The sequence below is a fragment of the Heteronotia binoei genome, chromosome 1, assembly GCF_032191835.1.
Source record: "Heteronotia binoei isolate CCM8104 ecotype False Entrance Well chromosome 1, APGP_CSIRO_Hbin_v1, whole genome shotgun sequence".
Lineage (NCBI taxonomy): Eukaryota > Metazoa > Chordata > Lepidosauria > Squamata > Gekkonidae > Heteronotia > Heteronotia binoei.
The window spans coordinates 10,808,623-10,832,741 of record NC_083223.1 but is presented as its reverse complement, the minus strand read 5'-3'; the positions used below and the strand labels follow the sequence as shown (position 1 = coordinate 10,832,741).

The window sequence follows — 24,119 nt, the reverse complement described above, 5'->3', positions numbered from 1 at the left end:
GGACCGTCTCTCCCCGTATGAGCCCCAGAGAGCACTGAGGTCAGTAGGTAAAAACAGATTGACCACCCCTGGGCCAAAAGAAGTTAAACTTCGGACTACCTATGCACGGGCCTTCTCTACCGCGGCCCCATGTTTGTGGAATCAACTCCCAGAGGAGGTGCGGGCCCTGCGGAACCTTGATCAGTTCCGCAGGGCCTGCAAGACCATCCTTTTCGAACAGGCATTCATGAACGGCTGACCAAGTCCACAAAGAAACATCAAAATGGTCCAGTCTGGAGATCCGCCATCATTATACAAATTGACAGGCATAGCGTCGATTAATAACGGTACTGTCAGATCTAACTTAACGTTTTTAGACTTAGTAACTGTTTTAACTAATGTATTAATTGGTTTGGGGTTAATTTAATGTTTTGTTAAATGTATTGTTATTTTGCTGTTGTTAGCCGCCCTGAGCCTGCTTGGCGGGGGAGGGCGGGATATAAATAAAATTTTACTTACTTACTTTACTTACAGGTTTGATTCCCCACTCCTCCACTTGCAGCTGCTAGCATGGCCTTGGGTCAGCCATCGCTCTGGCAGAGGTTGTCCTTGAAAGGGCAGCTGCTGTGAGAGCCCTCTCCAGCCCCACCCACCTCACAGGGTGTCTGTTGTGGGGGAGGAAGGTAAAGGAGATTGTAGGCCGCTCTGAGACTCTTTGGAGTGGAGGGCGGGATATAAATCCAATATCTTCATCTACCTCACAGGGTGTCTGTTGTGGGGGAGGAAGGGAAAGGAGATTGTGAGCCGCTCTGAGAATCTTCGGAGTGGAGGGCGGGATATAAATCCAATATCTTCATCTACCTCACAGGGTGTCTGTTGTGGGGGAGGAAGGGAAAGGAGATTGTGAGCTGCTCTGAGACTCTTCGGAGTAGAGGGCGGGATATAAATCCAATATCTTCTTCTTCTTCTATATGTGTGTATATATATATGTGTGTGTGTGTGTGTGTGTGTGTTGGCAGACATCTAGACAATATCAGCCTAGTCATGTTTTATTTATAATTACGCTGTTTCATGATTTAAAACCAATAAACTTAATTTACGAAGAACAGGCAATATCTCTTTGTGAAATAAACAGCGGGCGCGAATGATTATCGCCCGATTTATTTCGTACCTTTCTCGGTCTCGCTCTAAGGCTTTTTGCTCCGCCTCGATGGTCGCTTGGAGGCCGGCCTGCTCGCTGCAGCTGCTGTCCAAAACCGCCAGTTTCTGTTTTTGCTCTTCGATTTCTAGATCAAGGGTGGAGCTTTGCTGCAAAGCAGAATGCCGCCTTTCCAACTTCGCCACGGCTTGCTCCAGGGCCTCTCGCTGCTGCTTCTGCCTTGATTCGAGGATTTCTTTCTCCTTCTTCCGAACTTTCTCTTCTTGCCGAGCCACGTTGGCAGTGAATTCGAACGTCTCTTGAAGCTGCTGCAGCTGGCTGGCGCTGTCCCAGTACTGCGTCAGCTGCTCTTCTTTCTCTTCCATTTCTTTCTCGACTTCGTAAAGAGTATTGTCCAAGCTTTGCAGGCCTCTGTCGAGGACTTCCGACGCTCTTTGCTTTTCCTCCAACAAAGCGGGTAAAGCGTGGTCCACCAAGTGCTGGAGCTGCTGCTGTCTCTGTTGCAGCCAATATTCGGATTTTATTTTGCAACCTTCGTCAACACCTAAGGCAGTGTTGTTGGCCTTCTCCTCGTGTCTGTCAAGATTCGCATTACGAATAGGCTTTAAGCGACCCGAATATTCGCGTTCGTCAGCCACCTCTTTTTCTAGGTGATCCTTCTGTTGAACCAAGTCTCTCTCCAAGCCGATGAGCTGTTCCAACTGCTTCCTCTTGAAGTCCATAAACTTCTGCTGGGCCCATTCCAACTCTTCGCAGTTTTCATCCCCTTCTGGCCTTGCTTCTTTGACTCTCAGGAGAGACTCCCGGATGTCCTCGAGGTCCTTCTTCTCTTCTTCAACCCTCTGCATGTCTCCTCTTTTCAGGACCTGGATCATGACCTGTTTGTCTCTGAGCTGCTCTTCGAGGTGGGCCACCAACATGACTTGTTCCCTTTCCTGCTCTTCGAGCCTTTTTTTTTCCATTTCCAGCTTGACGTACTGCTCCTCTTTTTCCTTTTTGAGCTTTTCCAGCTCCCGGAAGATTTGCATTTTTTCCGCCTTTTCGTTCTGCCCGAGCTCCTGCAACCGGTGCAACTCCTCTTTCACCCTCACGAAAACCTCTTCGTGCTGCTTCTTCTTCTGAAGGTCGATTTCTTGCTGCTCGCGTAGTCTCTCCTCCTCGAACTTCTCCTTTTCGGCAAGCAAGTCCTTCATCCGGCTCTCGATATGGAAGCTCCGCCTCTTGAGATTCTCCTCCTGTTTTCGGATCTGCCGCTGCACAATCTCCGTCTCCTTGCGCTGGGACTCCACTTCCTGCTGCATCCTTTCAAGTTCGGCTTTGTCCGACTTTTGTCTTTCCTCCATTTCTTCTATCAGCTTCCTAAAGCATTAAACAACAAAAGGGAAAGGGAGTTATGACTTCAAAGGCTTGGCACCTGAGAGATCACAGGCCTTTTATTTCTGCGACGCAATTGTTCTGAAAGTTTCAGACAGCCTTCGATTCTGTTTTCCCGCACACACACAAGAGAAAGAGAGAGAGAGAGACAGAGAGCTCTCCTAGTATGAAGGAACCATGGAGAGAGAATGAGTCTTTGATCCGGAACACTGTAGCTATGCATTAAGGGAACTGTTATTCTAAAAGCTACATTACGTTAACAGTGATATACTTTTTAAAAAACATAGTTTTACCAGAACATTTAACCCTGTACATGGATGTAGACATGGAATGTGAGTATGACATCTATAACATTTTGCGTTTGCCTTTATTAGTTTATATCCCACCTTTCTCCCCAGAACTGGAACTCTTAGAACATCTTTCTCCCCTGCTCCATTTCAGTCCCAACAACCACCCTGTGAGATACAGCAGGCTGAGAGAGCTCTGAGAGAGCTGTGACTGACTCAGCTGGCTGCATTTGGAGGAGTGGGGAATCAAAACCAGTTCTCCAGATTAGAGTCCGCCAGGGGTGGAATTCTAGGAGCTCCTTTGCATATTAGGCCACACCCCCCCTTATGTAGCCAATCCTCCAAGAGTTTTCAAAAAAGAGCCTTGTAAGATCTTCGAAGATTTGCTACATCAAGGAGGTGTGGTCTAATATGCAAAGGAGCTCCTGCTAGAATCCCACCTCTGGAGTCCGCCATTCTTAACCATTACAGCAAACTGGCTTGCTTGTCTCAAAATTGTCTCTTCCCAATGCTCATCCATGCAGACATTTCAACACTCAAACACCCTTACCTTTTACTCTCCAATTTTTCTAGCTCTTCTCGTTGCTGCCTCTCAAACTCTAATCTAGTTTTTATAAAAGAAGAAACAAACACGTGATTTTTTTTTTTAAACTATCGTTACGATACTTGGTATCATTTAAAATATTTAGTAACAACAAATAATGTGTTTACACCACATTAAAATTTACAACCGTGACACAGCAATATTAAGCGAGACAGGTTAATGCAGATATATATATATTTTAATGAGTTACGTACATGCAGGTGTAAGCGATCGATATAAAGAAATTGAGTTTCTCTACCTGAGACAGATTGGTCCTTTTACAGGGAAAAGACTGCCAGAGGGGGTAGAGAGAAATAGTCATCAGTTAAGACAAGAGTTTACAGAAATAAGATTGAAGGTAAAATAAAGGGATCTGTCACAGCAACAACCTTGCTAAGGAACATAATATTATCAATAGGTCAGTGCAGTCCAGGCCTGTAGCTAACCAGGGGCCCACGGGGCCTGGCCCCTTGACAGTTTGGAGGGCCCCCTCACCCTCAGGCTGCCCCTCTCTTCTGTGCAATTTAAATCGGGTCCGAGGGACACCCGGGAGCAACCGCTGCCCCTCCCATGCCATTTAAAGGGCCCACAAATCAGCTGGTTGGTGGGGTCCAAATAGCACTGGACAGGTGGCAGGAGCAGTCACCAACCTCCTGAATTATTTAAATGGCCCCCTTCCCCTGCGATTCCCCATGGCCCCCTCCCCTCACACCCCCTAGCTACAGGGCTGGTGCAGTTCCTCCCTCATAATCACCCAAACTTTGCTTTATCAGTGGCATCTAGTGTCCCATAAATTAGCTAGAATTAGAAAAGGAGTGAAAGGTGATTGTTGGACTTGTGGAGTTGCTGAGGTATCCTTTCCATGTGGGTGGCGGAGATGAGAGCCAGAAAGTATCAGGAAACAATTTCTAGAGCGACTTCTCAGGGAATAAGGAAAGAGTTACCTTTCTTCCCCAAAAAATTCCTGTTGAATTAGGTACACTCTCTTCCCAAAGATACTCAAGAATTTAAATGCCACAACCTCTGCTAAGGAGCATAACCTCAAATAAAAAGGAGGGGTTGGAGAAATTAAAGGGATGTTTACAGGTGTGTAAGCTGACCTGTATGTTGCATGGTAAAAAGTTAGGTAAATCTGATAAATAGAATGGTATTTTGGTTAGGATGGTGAATCAAACTTAATAAGAGCATTATTATTTGTTTATAGAACTGATTATATCCAACCTCTTTTTTACTGAATAAAACCTTAAAACACACAGTAAAGGCAGTAAGAGACTATTTCTCGTGGGAACGCCACACCTTGAGAGTCTGGGGGTGGGGCATGGGGTAGATGTGACATCATACTATGTGTCATCACATCCGGGTGAAAATAAAGCTGTGACATCAGCCAATGCTCTAAAAAGTCTATGGTAGCTCCTAGAGCTTCAGTTGATGTCACAACTATATTTCACCTGTACTTGACAACGACATGTACTGCGACTCCATTTTCTGCCCTCCCCCCCAAAAATTGTTTGTGGAGGAAAGGGATCATGAAAGGGGGGGGCGGCGGAAATAGAATGCCTGCCCAAAAAAGGACAACTGACATCCAGTGTTCCCTCTAAGCTGAGTTAGTATGAGCTAGCTCACAGTTTTTTTGCCCCCACCCCAGCTCACACATTTTTAGGTCAGGAAAGATAGCCACAGAGCAAACTGATTGATGCAGTAGCTCACAACTTTAATGCCAGTAGCTCACAAGGTAGGATTTTTGCTCACTATCACATTCTCAGGGTGCAGGCAGGCAGGAGTCCAAAGCCAGTCCAAGGTCAAAGTCCAGGAAGTCAAGCAGGAGCCAAGTCACCAATGCAGAATCACAAACTGGAATCAGAAGTCAACGTCCAAAAGCCAAAAGGTCAGGGTGCCAAAGAAATCAAGCAGGTCAGGATCAGGAAGGAGCGTGGATGCAAGCCAAAGAATAGACTTGTTGCTTCCACAAGGTTACCAGGTCCTGGGTGGGAGCTATATGGGAGTCTCAATCAGCCTGCTCCCTGGGTGGCAGTGTCTCTGCTAGAACTCAGGGCTGAGAGATCTGAAGCCTCAGTGTGCCTCATGTCTTCGCTCTGAAAGTTCTTTCCAGAGCCTGCTTCGAACTCTTCAGATGGGAGGAGGAGATCCTGGAGGAGATTGATCGTCAACAGCTGACACTGGTGCCTGGAGAGTGATTGATGGGTCAGCTACTGTTTGTTCAGTTGAGGAACTGGCTGGCAACTCTTCCAGGTCTGTTAACCTTTCCAGCACCTCCTCGTCAGGGCTCATGACACTCACAAGACTCCGTAGTTTAGAGGGAATATGGCTGACATCCCTACTTTCCTCCGCTTACACTTCTCATGGAAGAGAGATTTCATGTTTTTCTTGCTCTGAGATAAGAACATAAGAGAAGCCATGCTGGATCAGACCAGTGACCCATCCAGACCTACACTCTGTCACACAGTGGCCAAAAAAACCAGGTGCCATCAAGACATCCACCAGTGGGGCCAGGACACCAGAAGCCCTCTCACTGCTGCTCTGCCCAAGCACCCAGAATACAGAGCATCACTGCCTCAGACAGAGTTCCATCTATACCCTGTGGCTAATAGCCACTAATGGACCTCTGCTCCAGATGTTCATCCAATCCCCTCTTGAAGCTGTCTATGCTTGTAGGCGCCACCACCTCCTGTGGCAGTGAATTCCACATATTAATCATCCTTTGGGTGAAGAGATGTTTCTCTGCTTCTGCACCTCATGGGCAGGAGTAGGATTTCTCCTCCTTTTGTAAGTTACACCAGAGGTGGGTAAAGAAGAAGATGATGATGAAGATGATATTGAATTTATACCCCACCCTATACTCTGAATCTCAGAGTCTCAGAGCGATCACAATCTCTGCAGAAACTCTTGTAGAAACGAACTCTTAAACAGGCCTATAACAACTAGGGGAGAAGGCTGCTGCTTTTATGCTACTGGATAACTCCACCAGAAGGACCACCAACAGATAAATTGTATACTCTGTATAGCAGGGGTGGCCAACCGTAGCTCTTCAGATTTTTTTTGCCTAAACTCCCATCAGCCCAAGCCATCAGTATACAATGCTAATGCTTGTGCTTTGCTAGGCTGGCTTTGAAGCATCCCCACTGCTTATCTGGAGGGAGGGTGGCATGTCTGGGAACTTGCTAGTTACTATGCAACCAAGGTCAGGAGAGCTGGAGGAGATGTAATCAAAGGGTGATAACAAGCACCTGGGGTGATGACTGAATAGTAGTGAACCCGCACAAAATCCTCGCTTTAGCTTGGTGCGCTTGGCTTGAATGATAACTGTCAGGGCAAGGGGTTATAAGAGCAAGGAACTGGCGAGAGAGCCAGTTCCGACAACGCCTGTGTCTGCCTACGATGCTGGAATAAAGATCTTGAACTTTACTTGTCTTTTCCTTGCCTCTGGGTCTGACATTAACTGCTACAGCGAACAGGCTCTCTAGCAAGGAGCCCTGCAGGGTGTCCGAACTGTAACAGACACAAGCTAACCCCGAGACACTTAGCGATGATTCAGATATTTACAGATCGCTCCACAAGCCTCAACCTGCCTGGCATTAGGCCTCACGGGCATAGTACCATCCGAACTCCCACAGTTCCATGGGGAAAAGTGCTTTGAAGAACAAAAACCAGGCAACTTGAGTTCATAGAATAGCTGAAACCGGTAATTCAAAGTGGAAATGTGTTCTCTCTTATCCTAAGTAGGCTGTTCAAAGATACTGCAGTCCTAGGCAGGATTAACAGGAAATATAGAAGGAAATCCTTTCAAACGCAGTTAAGTATAGAATACGTGGATATTTTTTTTTGCCTTGAACACTGAAAGGATCTTGCTGACTTGTGGCTTTCGCTGGAAACCTGCACCTGTCTGAAATGCAAAGCGAAACAGAGCCACTGCTGCGGTCTGCAGAAACAACAAGCATTTTCATGTGCCATTTTTTATATGTTTAATCCCTCCCCCTCCCCCTCAAATCCCTGTATTTTGTGTTTTGCGATTGAGACACATCTCCTTAAACCACAAGGGCTGAGGGCGCAGGAGGTCACATAAAAATAGATAGAATTTGGGGGCAAGAATAGAATGACTACGATAGAAGTTGGAGAGATGGTTTGACATCAATCCCTGCTTTTTTGCTGTCCCCCCCCCCCCCCGCTTCTACTGGAAATAACAGAGTCTGGGGGGGCACTTTCTTTGAAGAAGAAGACTGCAGATTTATACCCTGCCCTTCTCTCTGAATCAGAGACTCAGAGCGACTTCTTGTTGTTGTTCAGTCGCACGCTCGAGTCCGACTCTTTGCGACCCCATGGACAAAGTCACGCCAAGCCCTCCTGTCTTCCACCATCCTCCAAAGTCTGTTCAAATTCGTGTTTGTTACATCAGTAACACTGTCCAGCCATCTCATCTTTTGCTGCCCCCTTCTTCTTTTGCCTTCTGTCTTTCCTAGCATCAGGATCTTCTCCAGGGAGTGCTCCCTTCTCACTGGGTGGCCAAAGTATTTGAGCTTCAGCTCCAGCATCTGACCTTCCAGTGAACAGTCAGGGTTGATTTCCCTTAGGACTGATTGACTGGATCTTCTTGCGGTCCAAGGGACTCTCAAGAGTCTTCTCCAGCACAACATCTATTTTTTGCACTCGGCCTTCCTTATGGTCCAGCTCTCATAGCCATACATTACTACTGGGAATACCATCGCTTTGACTATACGGACTTTTGTTGGCAGGGTGATGTCTCTACTTTTTATTATACTGCCCAGGTTCGCCATAGCTGTCCTCCCAAGGAGCAAACGTCTTTTAATTTCATGGCTACAGTCACTATCTGCAGTGATCTTGGATCCCAGAAATGTGAAGTCTGTCACTTCTTTCATGTCTTCCCCTTCTATTTGCCAAGGAGTAATGGGGCCAGATGCCATGATCTTAGGTTTTTTGATGTTGAGTTTCAAGCCTACTTTTGTGCTCTCCTCTTTCACCCTCAACAAGAGGTTATTTAGGTCCTCCTCACTTTCTGTCATTAGAGTAGTGTCATCTGCATATCTGAGGTTGTTGATGTTTTTCCCGGCAATCTTAATTCCGGCTTCTGCTTCATCTAGGCCAGCATTCCGCATGATGCACTCTGCATATAAATTAAATAAGCAGTGTGACAATATACATCCTTGTCAAACTCCTTTTCCTATTCTAAACCAATCAGTTGTTCCTTCTTGACCCTTATACAGTTCAGACAGTTGCTTCTTGACCCTTATACAGGTTTCTCAGGAGACATGTGAGGTGGTCTGATACTCCCATCTCTTTAATGACTTGCCACAGTTTGTTGTGATCCACACAATCAAAAGCTTTAGCATAGTCAATGAAGCAGAAATAGACGTTTTTTTCTGATACTCCTGTGCTTTCTCCATAATTCAGCGAATGCTGGCAATTTGATCTCTAGTTCCTCTACCTCTCCAAAACCCAGCTTGAACTTCTGGTAGTTCCCGATCAACATACTGCTGAAGCTTAGATTGTAGGAATCTTTAACATGACCTTGCTGGCATGTGAAATGAGTGCAATGGTGCAATAGTTTGAACATTCCTTGGCATCACCCTTCTTTGGGATTGGAATATAAACCGATCTTTTCCAATCCTGTGGCCACTGTTGCGTTTTCCAAATTTGTTGACATAATGTGTGCATCACTTTAATAGCATCATCTTTTAGGACTTTGAATAGCTCAACTGGGATACCATCATCTCCACTCGCTTTGTTGTTAGTAATGCTTTCTAAAGCCCATTTGACTTCGCTCTCCAGGATGTCTGGCTCAAGGTCATTGATTTCACTTTCATGGTTGTCTGGGACATTGAGATCCTTTTTGTATAATTCTTCTGTGTATTCTTGCCACCTCTTCCTGATCTCTTCTGCTTCTGGTTGGTCCCTACCGTTTTTGTCCTTTATCATGGCCATCTTTGCACGAAACGTTCCCTTGATTTCTCCAGTTTTCTTGAATAGATCTCTTGTCCTTCCCATTCTATTATGTTCCTCTATTGCTTTACATTGTTCCTTCAGGAAGGCCTCCTTATCTCTCCTTGCTGTTTTCTGGAACTCTGAATTCAGTTGGGTGAATCTTTCCTTTTCTCCTTTGCCTTTTGCTTTCCTTCTTTCCTCAGCTATTTGTAAAGCCTCATCAGACAGCCACTTTGCTTTCTTGCATTTCTTTTTCTTTGGGATGGTGCTGATTGCTGCCTTCTGTACAATGTCACAAACCTCCATCCATAGTTCTTCAGGCACTCTATCAACTCTAGTTCCTTAAATCTATTCTTCACCATCACTGTATATTCATAAGGGATGTGATCAAGATCAAACCTGAATGGCCTAATGGCTTCCCCAGTTTTCTTCAGTTTAAGCCTGAATTTTGCAATGAGTAGCTCATGATCTGAGCCGCAGACAGCTCCAGGTCTTGTTTTCGCTGCCTGTAAGGAGCTTCTCCATCTTTGACTGCAGAGTATATAATCAATCTGATTTCTGTGTTGCCCATCAGGTGATGTCCACATGTAGAGTCGCCTTTTAGGTTGTTGGAAGAGGTTGTTCACTACGACTGGCTTTTCTCCTGACAAAACTCTATTAGCCTTTGCCCGGCTTCATTTTGTTCTCCAAGGCCAAACTTGTCAGTTGTTCTGGTTACCTTTTGACTGCCTACTTTGGCATTCCAGTCCCCTGTGATGAGGAGGACATCTTTTTTTTGGTGTTAATTCTAGAAGGTGTTGTAGATCTTCATAAAACTGGTCCACTTCAGCCTCTTCTGCATCACTGGTTGGGGCATAGACTTGTATTACTGTGATAATGAATGGTCTGCCTTGGATACGGACCGAGATCATTCTGAAATTTTGAGATTGTATCCTATTACCGCCTTCCTCACTCTCTTGTTAACTATAAAGGCCACACCATTTCTTCTATGGGACTCTTGCCCACAATAATAGATGTAGTGATCCCCTGAGTTAAATTCCCGTCCATCTTAGATCACTGATTCCCAAGATGTCGATGTTCAGTCCTGCCATCTCTTGTTTGACCACATCTAGCTTACCTTGATTCATAGATCCTACATTCCACGTTCCGATGCAGTATTGTTCTTTGCAGCATCGGACTGTTCTTTCACCATCAGACACATCCAGAGCTGAGCGTCCTTTCGGCTTTGGCCCAGTCGCTTCGCTCTTTCTGTGGTTACTTGAACGCTCTTCTCCAGTAGCATATTGGGCGCCTTCTGACCTGCGGGGCTCATCCTCCAGCGCCATCTCTTTTAGCCTTTTGTTACTGTCCATGGGGTTTTCTTGGCAAGGATACTGGAGTGGTTTGCCATTTCCTTCTCCAGTGGATCACATTTAGTCTGGGTTCTCAGCTGTGGCCTGTCCATCTTGGGTGGCTCTGCATAGCATAGACCACAGCCTCATTGAACCGTGCAAGCCCTCTTGCCATGACAAGGCAGCAAACTCCTATATCTTTTCCACCCACAACAGGCACCCTGTGAGGTGGGTGGGGCTGAGCGCTCTCACATTAGCTGCCCTTTCAAGGACAACCTCTGCCAGAGTTATGATTGAACCAAGGCCAGTCCAGCAGGTGCAAGTGGAGGAGTGGGGAATCAAACCTGGTTCTCTTAGATAAGAGAGCTATGGCTGACCCAAGCCCAGTCCAGCAGGTGCAAGTGGAGGAGTGGGGAATCAAACCCGGTTCTCCCAGATAAGAGAGCTATGGCTGACCAAAGGCCATTCCAGCAGTTGCAAGTGGAGGAGTGGGGGAATCAAACCCAGTTCTCCCAGATAAGAGAGCTATGGCTGACCCAAGACCATTCCAGCAGGTGCAAGTGGAGGAGAGGGAATCAAACTCGGTTCTCCCAGATAAGAGAGCTCTGGCTGACCCAAGGCCATTCCAGCAGGTGCAAGTGGAGGAGTGGGGGAATCAAACCCTGTTCTCCCAGATAAGAGAGCTACGGGTGACCCAAGGCCATGCCAGCAGCTGCAAGTGGAGGAGTGGGGAATCAAACCCTGTTCTCCCAGATAAGAGAGCTCTGGCTGACCCAAGGCCATTCCAGCAGGTGCAAGTGGAGGACTGGGGAATCAAACCCGGTTCTCCCTGATAAGAGAGCTCTGGCTGACCCAAGGCCATTCCAGCAGGTGCAGGTGGAGGACTGGGGAATCAAACCCGGTTCTCCCAGATAAGAGAGCTACGGCTGACCCGAGGCCATTTCAGCAGGTGCAAGTGGAGGAGTGGGGAATAAAACCCGGTTCTCCCAGATAAGAGAGTTATGGCTGACCCAAAGGAAGGAGGGAAGAAGGGAAGTGAGGGAGGGAAGAATGAAGGAAAGGAGGGAGGAAGGGAAGGGAGGGAGGGAGGATGGAAGGGAGGGAGGAAGGAAGGAAGGAAGGAAGGAAGGAAGGAAGGAAGGAAGGAAGGAAGGAAAATAGATGGAGGAGGGAAGAAGCAGGGAGAGGTAGAAACAAAGCAACGCTAACTTTATATGGCTTCTCCAAGCTGGCTTACAGGGCAGTGGGGGCTTCGAGAGCCACACAATATGTGTGAAAGAGCCACGTGTGGCTCCTGAGCCACAGTTTGGCCACCCCTGATCTACAGCAAGGGCCCCAAACTGTTTTGAACCTGTGGACAATACGCTAAGCTGTGAGGTCTTGGGAGCAAAAATTCTACGTTGTGAGCTACTGGCAATAAAGTTGTGAACTACTGCATAAATCAGTTTGCCCTGGAGCCATTTTTCCTTTTTTTTTTTTTTAAATCAAAATCAGGTTTTATTAACATTTCCATATATCCATAAACAATAACTAACAACATAGTATATATACAAGTAATAAAACCCATCCACCACCAAAACCAACAGCAACACCCAACACCCCCCTCAACCCAAGGAGCATAGAGGGTAGTTTCGCAATATATCAACTTATTTCAGTTCTTGTTATTTATCCAAATATACAAATTATTCCAAGTCTTTTTACAATCTTGTAAATTACCTCCTCTTAGTCTTACAGAAAGAGTGTCCATCTCTGCGACCTCTAGCAGTTTCTGTATAAACTCATTTCTATCTGGAACTTTTGATACTTTCCAATATTTTGCATAAAGGATTCTCGCATTAGTAATTGCATGTAGCAATATATTTTTTTCATGTCTAGGTAGATTATCTTTACACACATTAAGTAAATACATTTCAGGGGTGAGCTGAGTTTTTATTTTTAGAATTTTTTGCATCCACATGTTAATTTGGGCCCAATACTTTTTCGCTATTTCACAATTCCACCAAATATGATATAGAGATCCTTTTACTTTCCTACACTTCCAACATCTGTTGGAATACTCAGGATAGATTTTGCTCAGCCTTTCTGGCGTTAGATACCATCTATATATCATCTTGTATATGTTTTCTTTAAACACCACGGATTTAATAAGCCTTAAGTTTTGATTCCATATTTTTTCCCAGTGTTCCATTTCAATGCTGTATCCGAAGTCTATCAACAACTTTACCCAGCTTTCCTTAACAACTTCGCCCTGCAGTTTAATTTCTAAAAGCCAATTGTAAAATTTTGAGATAAGCTTCTGTTTTTCATCAATTATAATATCAAATTCATAGGATGTTTTAACGAAGCCTATTTCTTTATCTCGTTGGAATTTCGATTTAACCTGATTCTTCAGCCACCAATCTAGTTTATCATTGTCATCCAAATTTAGGTTGAGGTCTGCATCTAATAGATTTCCGTAGTTGTGATTGGTATCCCATCTATACAAATTAGGATGGGTGGAAGCTTCTATAGGGGATAACCAAAGGGGCGTTTTAGAATAGATCACATTTTTTACTTCCATCCACACTTTGTATAGCGATATTCTGATTTCATGCCTGTGGAATATATTTTCTCTAGAGGGAGGGGAATACCACAAGTAAGAGTGCCAGCCTCTAACCCCATACCTTCCAGAACTCGTAATCGTTTATTTTCCAGCGTGAACCAGTCCAAAAGCCACATTAGGCAGCAAGCCTTGTAGTATAAATTCCAGTCAGGCAGGGCAAGTCCAAGCCCTGGAGCCATTTTTCCTGAGCTAAGACCAAAGTGTATGAGCCGGCAGCTAAAAAACAGTGAGCTAGCTCACACTAACTCAGCTTAGAGGGACCGCTGTGGCCACCTTTTGAATTCTGACACAGCGTAGTGGGCGTAGCTGCAAAGCCGCTGCCACAAAATGGCCGCACAAGGGGGCGGAGTCAGCCACACGATGGCTGCCAAAGTTCACCTTCAGTCACACAGTGAAGAAACTTGTGTTGGGGTGGGGGTGCAGCTGCTGCCGAAGTTTTTCAAAGGATGCACGTCCAATTCAGTCTCTGATAGCCAAGTGCTATAAAATCTGCTGGACCTGGACAATAGGCCATGTCTGTGAGGCAGAACCTGCCATTGTAGTCTCTATTGTCCCTTTGTAGTTTTAGATAATATATTTTAAATTGGTCTTTTATTTTTTTTTTATTGTTGATTGTTTTTATGATGTAACCCATTCGGAGCCTGTTCTATGGGAATAATACAAACAAACAAACAAATTTTTGCTGGGCAAATGCCGAACCTGACTCCGTCCACTTTCTAAAAGAAATTTGGTGGGTACCAGGAAAAATGCTGGCAGGTACTATGGCATCCACAGCTAGGGCTGCCAAGCCCCCGATCCGGGCAGGGAATGTCCCCCCGCGTCGCTGGTGCTATGACGTCATCAAAATAGCGGTGCCCCATGCAGGGGCTGCTCTAGGCATTTCGGAGTAAACTCTATGGATCCTCTAGCCATTTGGGAGGTAAAACTCTATGGTACAATAGGCACCATAGAGTTTTAACCTCCCAATTGGCTAGAGCGTCTGGGAAAACCATAGAGTTTTCCCAGAGATGCCTAGAGCGCCCCCCCCCCCCGCACAGTCACCTCCATTTTGATGATGTTACTTCTGGGTGACATCATTTCGTTGCGCACACAAATGTCCCCCACCGGGGAATGAAGAGGATTTGTCAACCCTATCCACAGCTAACACGTTGGGGACCGCTGATCTATAGCAAAGGTGTAAAAAGAAGACCACAGAAACTAATCAGCTCATTGTGGCACAAAGGCTTGTTGTTGTTTTTTAACAGGGGGTGAGCCAGAGCAACACACCACTGCTCTATGTGAACATCACCCGACTGGAACAGTTTGACAGTGCTGATCATTCATTGGGAAAAGGAAGAAACTCCAGACACCTTTCCCCCTATGTACCCCCAGCGGGCACTATGCTCAGGCCTCTCAAAATCTTTTAACAATCCCTGGGCCAAAAGAAGCACAGTTAGCCACCACCAGGGCCAGGGCTTTTTCTGTGGCGGCCCCCACAGGATGGAATACCCTTCCAGAAAAAATTAGAACTTTGCGGGAACTGGTACGGTTTCGCAGGCCTCTTTCGGCTTGCATTTAACACCTGAAGAAGACAACCGCTAGGTTATAATATTTACATCATAGCTCTGAGAGCCCGACTGGCACTATGATAACCAGGGCTGTGTGAAACAATGGTGGCATCAGCGGGTGTGGCCTAATATGCAAATGTGTTTCTGCTGGGCTTTTTCGACAAGAAAGCCCTGAGTGAAACAATGGTGACATCAGCGGGTGTGGCCTAATATGCAAATGTGTTTCTGCTGGGCTTTTTCGACAAGAAAGCCCTGAGTGAAACAATGGTGACATCAGCGGGTGTGGCCTAATATGCAAATGTGTTTCTGCTGGGCTTTTTCGACAAGAAAGCCCTGAGTGAAACAATGGTGACATCAGCGGGTGTGGCCTAATATGCAAATGTGTTTCTGCTGGGCTTTTTCGGCAAGAAAGCCCTGAGTGAAACAATGGTGACATCAGCGGGTGTGGCCTAATATGCAAATGTGTTTCTGCTGGGATTTTTCGACAAAAAAACCCTGAGTGAAACAATGGTGACATCAGCGGGTGTGGCCTAATATGCAAATGTGTTTCTGTTGGGCTTTTTCGACAAGAAAGCCCTCAGTGAAACAATGGTGACATCAGCGGGTGTGGCCTAATATGCAAATGTGTTTCTGCTGGGCTTTTTCGGCAAGAAAGCTCTGAGTGAAACAATGGTGACATCAGCGGGTGTGGCCTAATATGCAAATACGTTTCTGCTGGGCTTTTTCGACAAGAAAGCCCTGAGTGAAACAATGGTGACATCAGCGGGTGTGGCCTAATATGCAAATATGTTTCTGCTGGGCTTTTTCGACAAGAAAGCCCTGAGTGAAACAATGGTGACATCAGCGGGTGTGGCCTAATATGCAAATATGTTTCTGCTGGGCTTTTTCGACAAGAAAGCCCTGAGTGAAACAATGGTGACATCAGCGGGTGTGGCCTAATATGCAAATATGTTTCTGCTGGGCTTTTTCGACAAGAAAGCCGAGTGAAACAATGGTGACATCAGCGGGTGTGGCCTAATATGCAAATATGTTTCTGCTGGGCTTTTTCGACAAGAAAGCCCTGAGTGAAACAATGGTGACATCAGCGGGTGTGGCCTAATATGCAAATATGTTTCTGCTGGGCTTTTTCGACAAGAAAGCCGAGTGAAACAATGGTGACATCAGCGGGTGTGGCCTAATATGCAAATGTGCTTCTGCTGGGCTTTTTCGACAAAAAAAGCCCTAGTGATAACATCTGAGCCCCAACGTAACAGTAATATGTGAGTGCCAAAGCAATAACGGCAGTGATGGTGAACAAATCTTGGATGACCAGCTTATAGTTTTTGTAAACGGTTATATTGTTGTTTTACTACATTGTCTTGTTTTTAAGCTGAATTGTTGTTTTAAAATGTTGTTAGCTGCCCTGAGCCCGTAAGGGGAGGGCAGGAAACAAACCTAATTAAATTAATAAATTAAAAAATATATCAATTATCTCCTTACTTCCCCCCATCACCACACACGCCCCAAACAAGGGATCACTTCTGAGAATACTGAGAGCTCCGAGGAGATGCTCACACACAGTGGTGCGAAATTCTGCAATGGAAGCTATCTATGAATGCATGCCAAATTCTGGACTCATGCGTTTGCAGGGAGGCAGGTACGCAAACTTCGTTTTTCGAACACCGACAATGAAGCAGCGAGTCCACTATTGACCTCAATAGGATGACACCTCAAAATTTACTTACCCTGGATTATACAACATGACCGCAGAGAGGTTCTCGCAAGATTTTGAAAGATCTGACATGGATAAACTGAAGGAAGAAAGCAGTCCGCTCTAACAAAACAGCAGAAGATCCAAAAATTACTCACAATTGTCACCATTGAAATCATTGTTGCAATAAATCTTCCCTACCAAATACAGTATGGAAAACTAGAGCAAATGGGTCAGCTGGACATTCTGACAAGATGACGAGGGTTGCCGAGAACGTCACCGGACTTGAACATATGAAGCTGCCTTCTACTGAATCAGACCCTCGGTCCATCAAAGTCAGTCTTGTCTACTCAGACTGGCAGCGGCTCTCCAGGGTCTCAAGCTGAGGTTTTTCACACCTATTTGCCTGGACCCTTTTTTGGAGATGCCGGGGATTGAACCTGGGACCTTCTGCTTCCCAAGCAGATGCTCTACCACTGAGCCACCGTCCCTCCCCAACTTACCTTTCTTTTTTCCCTAAGTTTAGCAGCTTCCTTTGGATGATTGAAACGAAACATGTTGGTTCTCCCGAGTAAGATAACGGCACCTGGTAAGAAAAATTGCACAGTGTATGTAACTACAACAACAACAAACTCAATTTGGGTAGGGGTCAATGCTGAACAAGTGGAACAAAGTTTGCATTCGTTCATAATGGCTTTATACAGGGCATTTGTTCATATATATTTATTTTGCCTCTTGGCCCAGGGGTCATTTCATAGAAAAAGAGGTGCCAGACCTCACTAGCACAATTCATTTGCATATGCCACACACCCCCTGACATCACTGGAAGGTGTACTAAATTATATCAGCTCAGCATCTACCTTAACATGCTTCTTGAATTATAACGGTCACAATAAAACCTTCCTCCTATCAAACTTTTAAAATTTCTTTCTCCTACGTGGCCGCAGTGGCACGAGGGAGATTTCCATCTGTCTGCTTGATATGTTTTGGTTATTTCCCCTTTTTTTCGTGGGAGGAAATATTAGAAAGTTTGTCACATCTTACAGTTCAGCAAAATTCTCACAGAGGGTCTGAACCGTGGAGCCCAGAAGCAAGTATTGGAAGGCGGTGGGGGGGGGGGGGGAGAGAAAGGTTAAGAAAGAAAGAGCATAATAAAATTTAGAGGTTCTGGAGTTCTGCTCCTGGTCAAAATGAGGCCTGTCTCTTGCACTGGTTAAAACCGATTACAAAACGGATCTATAACCGAACCCGGCAATTATATCCACATCAAAAGCAGCAACCCTACAAAACAATTTCTAAAAAGCAGTCCGTTGGTCATTATCTTTATTCTTCACGCATAGGAGGAGTCCCACAGAAAATTCAAGGAGATAAGCACGCTATAAATACTGTATTTTAACTCACAGTTCAGCAAGACGAGCAGAATACGAATAATTAACGTAATCACTGCCTTTGAGCATTTCATGTAAACCAAAACGAGTTGGGTCCATCTGATTTGCCATTTGTCTCCAAACATCAATATTCTTTTCTTTTTCAAACAGTTTAATCACACAAAACATATGTTAACTTCTCTAACCTCTCTTTTATACTTGGGAGAGATACAAGCCGTTGTTATTGCGTAAGGGGCCAATCTGTGAAGTCAAGCTGCGATGCATACTACAAAGTTTAACGATAACTGCTGTGGAGTACAAGAGCTTGTATAGCCTATACCAGCTGAAATGCTTGCTGCTATGACTTCTTAATATTTTACAGCTCAAATACACTCTGGCCACATATGGAAAAAGTAGCATTACTTCTGCCAGTAATAAAAATAAATAAATAAAGCAATCTTTTTTTAAAAAAAGTTGATATTAACTGCAAAGCAAAGTCCAAAGCAGTTTGATGGATGTAATAGGAACATGAAATATTATTATTATATTGTTGTTGTTGTTAAGGGAACGTAAGAGAAGCCATGTTGGATCAGGCCAATGGCCCATCCAGTCCAACAACACTCTGTGTCACACAGTGGCCAAAACCCAGGTGCCTTCAGGAATTCCATTAGTGGGGCCAGAAGCCCTCCCACTCTTGCCCCCCAAGCACCAAGAAGACAAAGCATCACTGACCTAAACATAAGAACATAAGAGAAGCCATGTTGGGTCAGGTCAATGGTCCATCCAGTCCTACACTCTGTGTCATACACTGGTCAAAACCCAGGTGCCATCAGGAGGTCTACCAGCAGGGCTAGAAGCTCCTCCCACTCTTGACCCCCAAGCAGCAAGAATACACAGCATCACTGCCCCAGATGTAAGAATGTAAGAGAAGCAATGTTGGATCAGGCCAATGATCTATCCAGTCCAACCCTCTGTGTTACACATTGGTCAAAACCCAGGTGCCATCAGGAGGTCCACCAGCAGGGCCAGAACTCCAGAAGCCCTCCCACTCTTGCCCCCCAAGCACTAAGAAGACAGAGCATCACTGACCTAAACATAAGAACATAAGAAAAGCCATGTTGGATCACGCCAATGACCCATCCAGTCCAACATTCTGTGTCACACAGTAGCAAAAAAACAAACAAAACCCAGGTGCCATCAGGAGGTCCAGCAGTGGGGCCAGGACACTAGAAGCCCTTCCACTGTTGCTCCCCCCAGCATCAAGAATACAGAGCATTACCCCCTAGACAGAGTTCTATCAATACTCTGTGGCTAATAGCCACTGCTGGGTGGAGAAAAAGGGGTGGGGAGAGGGAAGGAAACAAAGGCAGTGGGTGGGGGAATGGGAGTCAACCCCACACACACAACCACAGGTTCCCACTTGTTTCATTTTAAAAATATTTATAACCTGCCTTTCTCAAATGGCCTCAAGGGGGCTCACATAATTTGATTAAAAGCCACAGCCATGTAAACACTGCTCCCCCCCCCCCCAAAAAAATAGTAAGTTCAACAATTACATCCTACCATCTTCACACGGACGATATGTGAATGCTGATACCTTTAAACCAAGTTTCTGACAGAATAACAAGAGAAAACAGTTATCTCAAATGATACAATAAGCTTTATGGATTAGTAATTCCGGAACCACATAACGTTTCCGGGGCAGTGAATGACGTCGATTCCCCCCCCCCCCTGTTAACTAATTTGGTATATTCATCTCGCCTTTACACAGATATAAAATGAGTCATCCATTTAGGAGGCAGAATACTGTACTATATATTATAATAATAATTCGGCAGACTAGATTAGAATATTGACATGAAATATTTTCCTCAGATATTAATATTCACCCTCGATGACATTAAATTAGGAACACTTTTTTTTTTTTTTTTTAGTTTCTCGAGTCCTTCCATAATTAAAAGGCAGGCTGAACCCATTCGTTGCGAGTGGCACACATATTTATTTCGAGAACTGAGGCAGGAGGAGAAAATTTTCACACTGCTCTGTCCATAAAGTCACACTGTTGGAGACGGGGATCAAGAAGAATTGGTGCAACTGAACAGGTAGGTCCCAAGTTAACCCCTTACTAGGTATAGGAAGATTCTAGACAAAATGCACTACTCAGCTTTGGCAGATATTACTTCCAGGCACAGGGAAAGATTAGAAGGATTAGGAGTAGATCAGCCTCATATTTGACCTCTTTCATGCTGAGAAGCAGGGGTGGAATTCTAGCAGGAGCTCCTCTGCATATTAGGCCACACATCCCTGATGCAGCCAATCCTCCAAGAGCTTAGAAAAAAAGAACCTTGCAAGCTCTTGGAGAATTGGCTACATCAGGGATGTGCGGCCTAACATGCAGAGGAGCTCCTGCTAGAATTCCACCCCTGCTGAGAAGGTTCTATGACCTGAATGGTCCAGACTAGCCCAATCTCGTCAGACCTTGGAAGCTAAGCAGGGTTGGCTTTGATAAGTATCTGGATGAGATACCTCCAAGAAATACCAGGGTTGTGACCACGGGGCAGGAAATGGAAAGCCACCTCTGAGTGTCAATTGTCTTGAAAACCATAGGGGGTCACCAGAAATCAGCTACGACTTGATGGCAAAATATAAAAGGTCTAAGACCAGGGTGTCAAACATGCGGCCCGGCCGTTGAATCAGGAGTATCTCCTCTGCATGCAGAAGGTCTCCGGTTCAACCCCTGGTATTTCAAGGTAAAACGATAGAGGTAAGTAATGTGAAAGACCTCTTACAGATCCTGGAGAGCCACTGCCAGTCTTAGACAACTTGACTTTGATAAACCAGTGGTCTAATGCAGTATAAGACAGTTTCATATGTGTTTGCGTAAACAGAAATCCAATTTAGTAGAAATTGAACTCTACAGAGAAGCTGAGTTTTAACTCTCAAGGGTTGGAAGATGCGTCTTCTAGTAGCCAAAAGCGCAGTTACAAATTATAGAATCATAGAGTTGGAAGGGATCTCCAGGGTAATCTAGTCCAACCCCCTGCACAATGCAGGGAACTCACAAATACCTCCCCCTAAATCCACAGGATCTTCATTGCTGTCAGATGGCCATCTAGCCTCTGTTCAAAACCTCCAAGGAAGAAGAGCCCACCATCTCCTAAGTTGGAAGGGACCTCCAGGGTAATCTAGTCCAACCCCCTGCACAATGCAAGAAACTCACAAACACCTCCCCCTAAATCCACAGGATCTTCATTGCTGTCAGATGGCCATCTAGCCTCTGTTTAAAACCCTCCAAGGAAGGAGAACCCACCACCTCCTGAGGAAGCCTGTTCCACTGAGGAACCGCTCTAACGGTTCCTAATGTTGAGTCAGAAATTCTTGATTTAAATTCAACCCCTTCGTTCTGGTCCTACGTTCTGGGGCCACAGAAAACAATTCCACACCATCCTCTAGATGACAGCCCTTCAAGTACTTGAAGATTGTGATCCTATCACCTCTCAGCCGCCTCCACTCCAGGCTAAACATCTCCAGCTCCTTCAACCTTTCTTCACAGGACTTGGTCTCCAGACCCCTCACCATCTTTGTCACCCTCCTCTGGACCTGTTCCAGCTTGTCTATATCCTTCTTAAAACTTGGTGCCCAAAACTGAACACAATACTCCAGGTGAGGTCTTAGCAGAGCAGAGTAATCATCCTAGTGCATTCTAAGTTTGGGGGAAAAAGAAAAATTGTGTGGTGAGACGTTCCAAAAATGGATAATAGGTATAAGATGGTTCCGGCGATCCACAGGGCATTTTTCTTGCTCATGAACAAGTTTGCTCTGGACAAACTTCACCTCTTTATAGTGTGATGGCTGTGACGGAACCGGCCCGATTCTGCCTTCAGACCCAGTCCCGTCCACTCCCTGCTGAGTCGCCAACTCCTGGAGGGAGCTATTTCTCCTCCGGCCACTTGGGCTCGCTGCCACCACCTGCTCAGTCTAGGGGTAAAAGGTTAACACAGCACAGCACCCGCACAGCAAGTAGCATGACAAAGAAAAGGTGGTTATAAACGCATCCTACTGTCCCTGGTCTAAACGTGCCCTGCCTTGGGGTTGACTTATGTGGTCTGACTGCCTGGGGTCCTTCTCATCCTGAGTAGGCCTCTCCCAGTCAGGAGCCCACAAACTCACAACCTCTTCCTTCGAAGGCCAGCTGCAGACTGCCTCACTTCCTACCTAACTCAAATTCAGAGAACAAAAGAACTTCCTGCCTCTCTAGGAGGCTTTCCCCCTAGTGTTGATGGTTTAACTCCGGAAGGGAGGGGGGGGAGTAAAGGGAAGACTAGGCTGCAAAGCCTGCTTAGCAGTTTCATGTTCCCTCCCAACCAAGCATCATCATGAACCAAGATGGCGTTTCTCCACAATGGCCAATCAACTAGCCACCATCCGAAGGGCCAACTGCATCTACGTTTGGGGAAAAAAGAAAATCTGTGTGGTGAGATGTTCCAAAAATGGATAATAGGTTTAAGATGGTTCTGGAGATCCACAGGACATTTTTCTTGCTCATGAACAAAGGTGATTTATTAGTTCTGGACAAACTTTGCCTCTTTATAGTGTGATGGCCAATCAACTAGCCACCACCCCAAGGGCCAATTGCATCTAACTTTGGGGGAAAAAGAAAATCTGTGTGGTGAGACGTTCCAAAAATTGATAATAGCATTAAGATGGTTCTGGAGATCCACAGGACAGTTTTCTTGCTCATGAACAAAGATGATTTATTAGTTCTGGACAAACTTCACCTCGTTGTAGTGTGATGGTCAATCAACTAGCCACCACTCCAAGGGCCAGTTGCGTCTAAGTTTCAGAAAAAGAAAATCTGTGTGGTGAGACATTCCAAAAATGGATAATAGGATTAAGATGGTTCTGAAGATCTACAGGGCAATTTAGAGATGGCATTTCACTTTGGTTTCCTTCTCTCTGGGGTCTCTTTTGAGTCCATTCTTTTTTCGTTTGATCCGTCTGCCCCAAACAAGAGCAGATGGTACCGAGCAAGTCAGCTGTCGTTCCTTAATTACTCCCGGAAAGGCTCGAGCAAACAATTTTCTCGACTCGAGGAGACGCAAGGATGCTCTGGAGGTTCTGGTTATGAACTAGACCCCCATTCTGCAAATATCATAAAATACCATGTTGCCTTGGAATGATTGCAATCTAAATAATTCAGCACGGCAGAAGGCTGGTTTGGCTTTCTTCTCTGATCAAGAATGGAAAACTGCTTTGCAAGTGAATGGAAAGTTTTCCTTGTACCATATCAACGCATATATATCCATATGACCAGTTAAGTGTTTGGAAGGTGATATCATTTGTCAAATCCATCTACCTCTTGGTTTGTTTGCTTTTTTTAATTTTAGGTAATTTATAGTCCACTCTTTCCCAAGGATGGGCTCAGGGCGGATCACAACATTCCGAAGATAGTACATAACACAAATTTATGTTACAGCAGAAATGGATCACCACATAGGGCCAAACTGGTGGTGTAGGACGCCCACTGCCTCAACCAAAGGCCTGGCGGAAAAGCTCTGTTTTACAGGCCCTATGGAAAGATAACAATTCGGCGAGGGCCTGGATCTCTAGAGGGAGCTGATTCCACCAGGCTGGGGCCAAGGCTGAAAAGGCCCTGGCCCTGGTTGAGGCAAGACAGATGTCCTTCGGGCCAGTGAGAGTCAGCAGATGTTGTGCGCCGGATTGCAGTGATCTCCGGGGCACATATGGGGAGAGGCGGTCCCATAGATATGTCGGTCCCAGGCCGTGTAAGGCTTTTTTGCCTGCAATTCTAGAATTTGTAGCAATATTCTGATTATAACACCATTGCTATTTTTGACACAACATTTTAAAGGTACCCCCTACCCTCAAACAACAAGACTACAACACAACACAACATGGGCTAGGTCCCCAATCTTTTTAAACCAATCAAAACTCCAGCCGCCAATCAGAAGACTTGCTAGGCAAAAAGCCCCACCCCTCTAAATCCCACCCCCCCCAAAAAAATTTTTCTCAAACAATTTCTCGGTACAGCAATCTTCCTTCTTCTGACAACTGTAAGCCACAATTCACAACAGAAATTAAAAACGGCAGGGAAATCGTAAAACAAACACACTTTGCGAATTGCGCAAAGTCATCCCTCAGAAAGGCAGGATCCGGTGTTTCCTTTCAGCTCCGAATTATGCTAGCATTGCCTCCACAGCCCTTTATTGCCGTCTAATCTTAAA

At 45.4% G+C, this 24,119-nt stretch overlaps 1 protein-coding gene across 1 annotated transcript in view; it reads right to left on the bottom strand.

Moving 5' to 3' along the window:
* The window catches only part of KIF16B (kinesin family member 16B), a 238,165-nt gene that overhangs the window by 95,056 nt on the left and 118,990 nt on the right, over positions 1-24,119 (bottom strand). The window contains exons 16-20 of the mRNA XM_060230816.1: positions 17,011-17,093; positions 16,542-16,630; positions 3,642-3,674; positions 3,350-3,403; positions 1,151-2,497 (exon numbers count right to left, since the gene is read on the bottom strand). Coding sequence (XP_060086799.1) covers positions 1,151-2,497; positions 3,350-3,403; positions 3,642-3,674; positions 16,542-16,630; positions 17,011-17,093 — 1,606 coding nt within the window. The remainder of the gene's footprint in view (positions 1-1,150; positions 2,498-3,349; positions 3,404-3,641; positions 3,675-16,541; positions 16,631-17,010; positions 17,094-24,119) is intronic.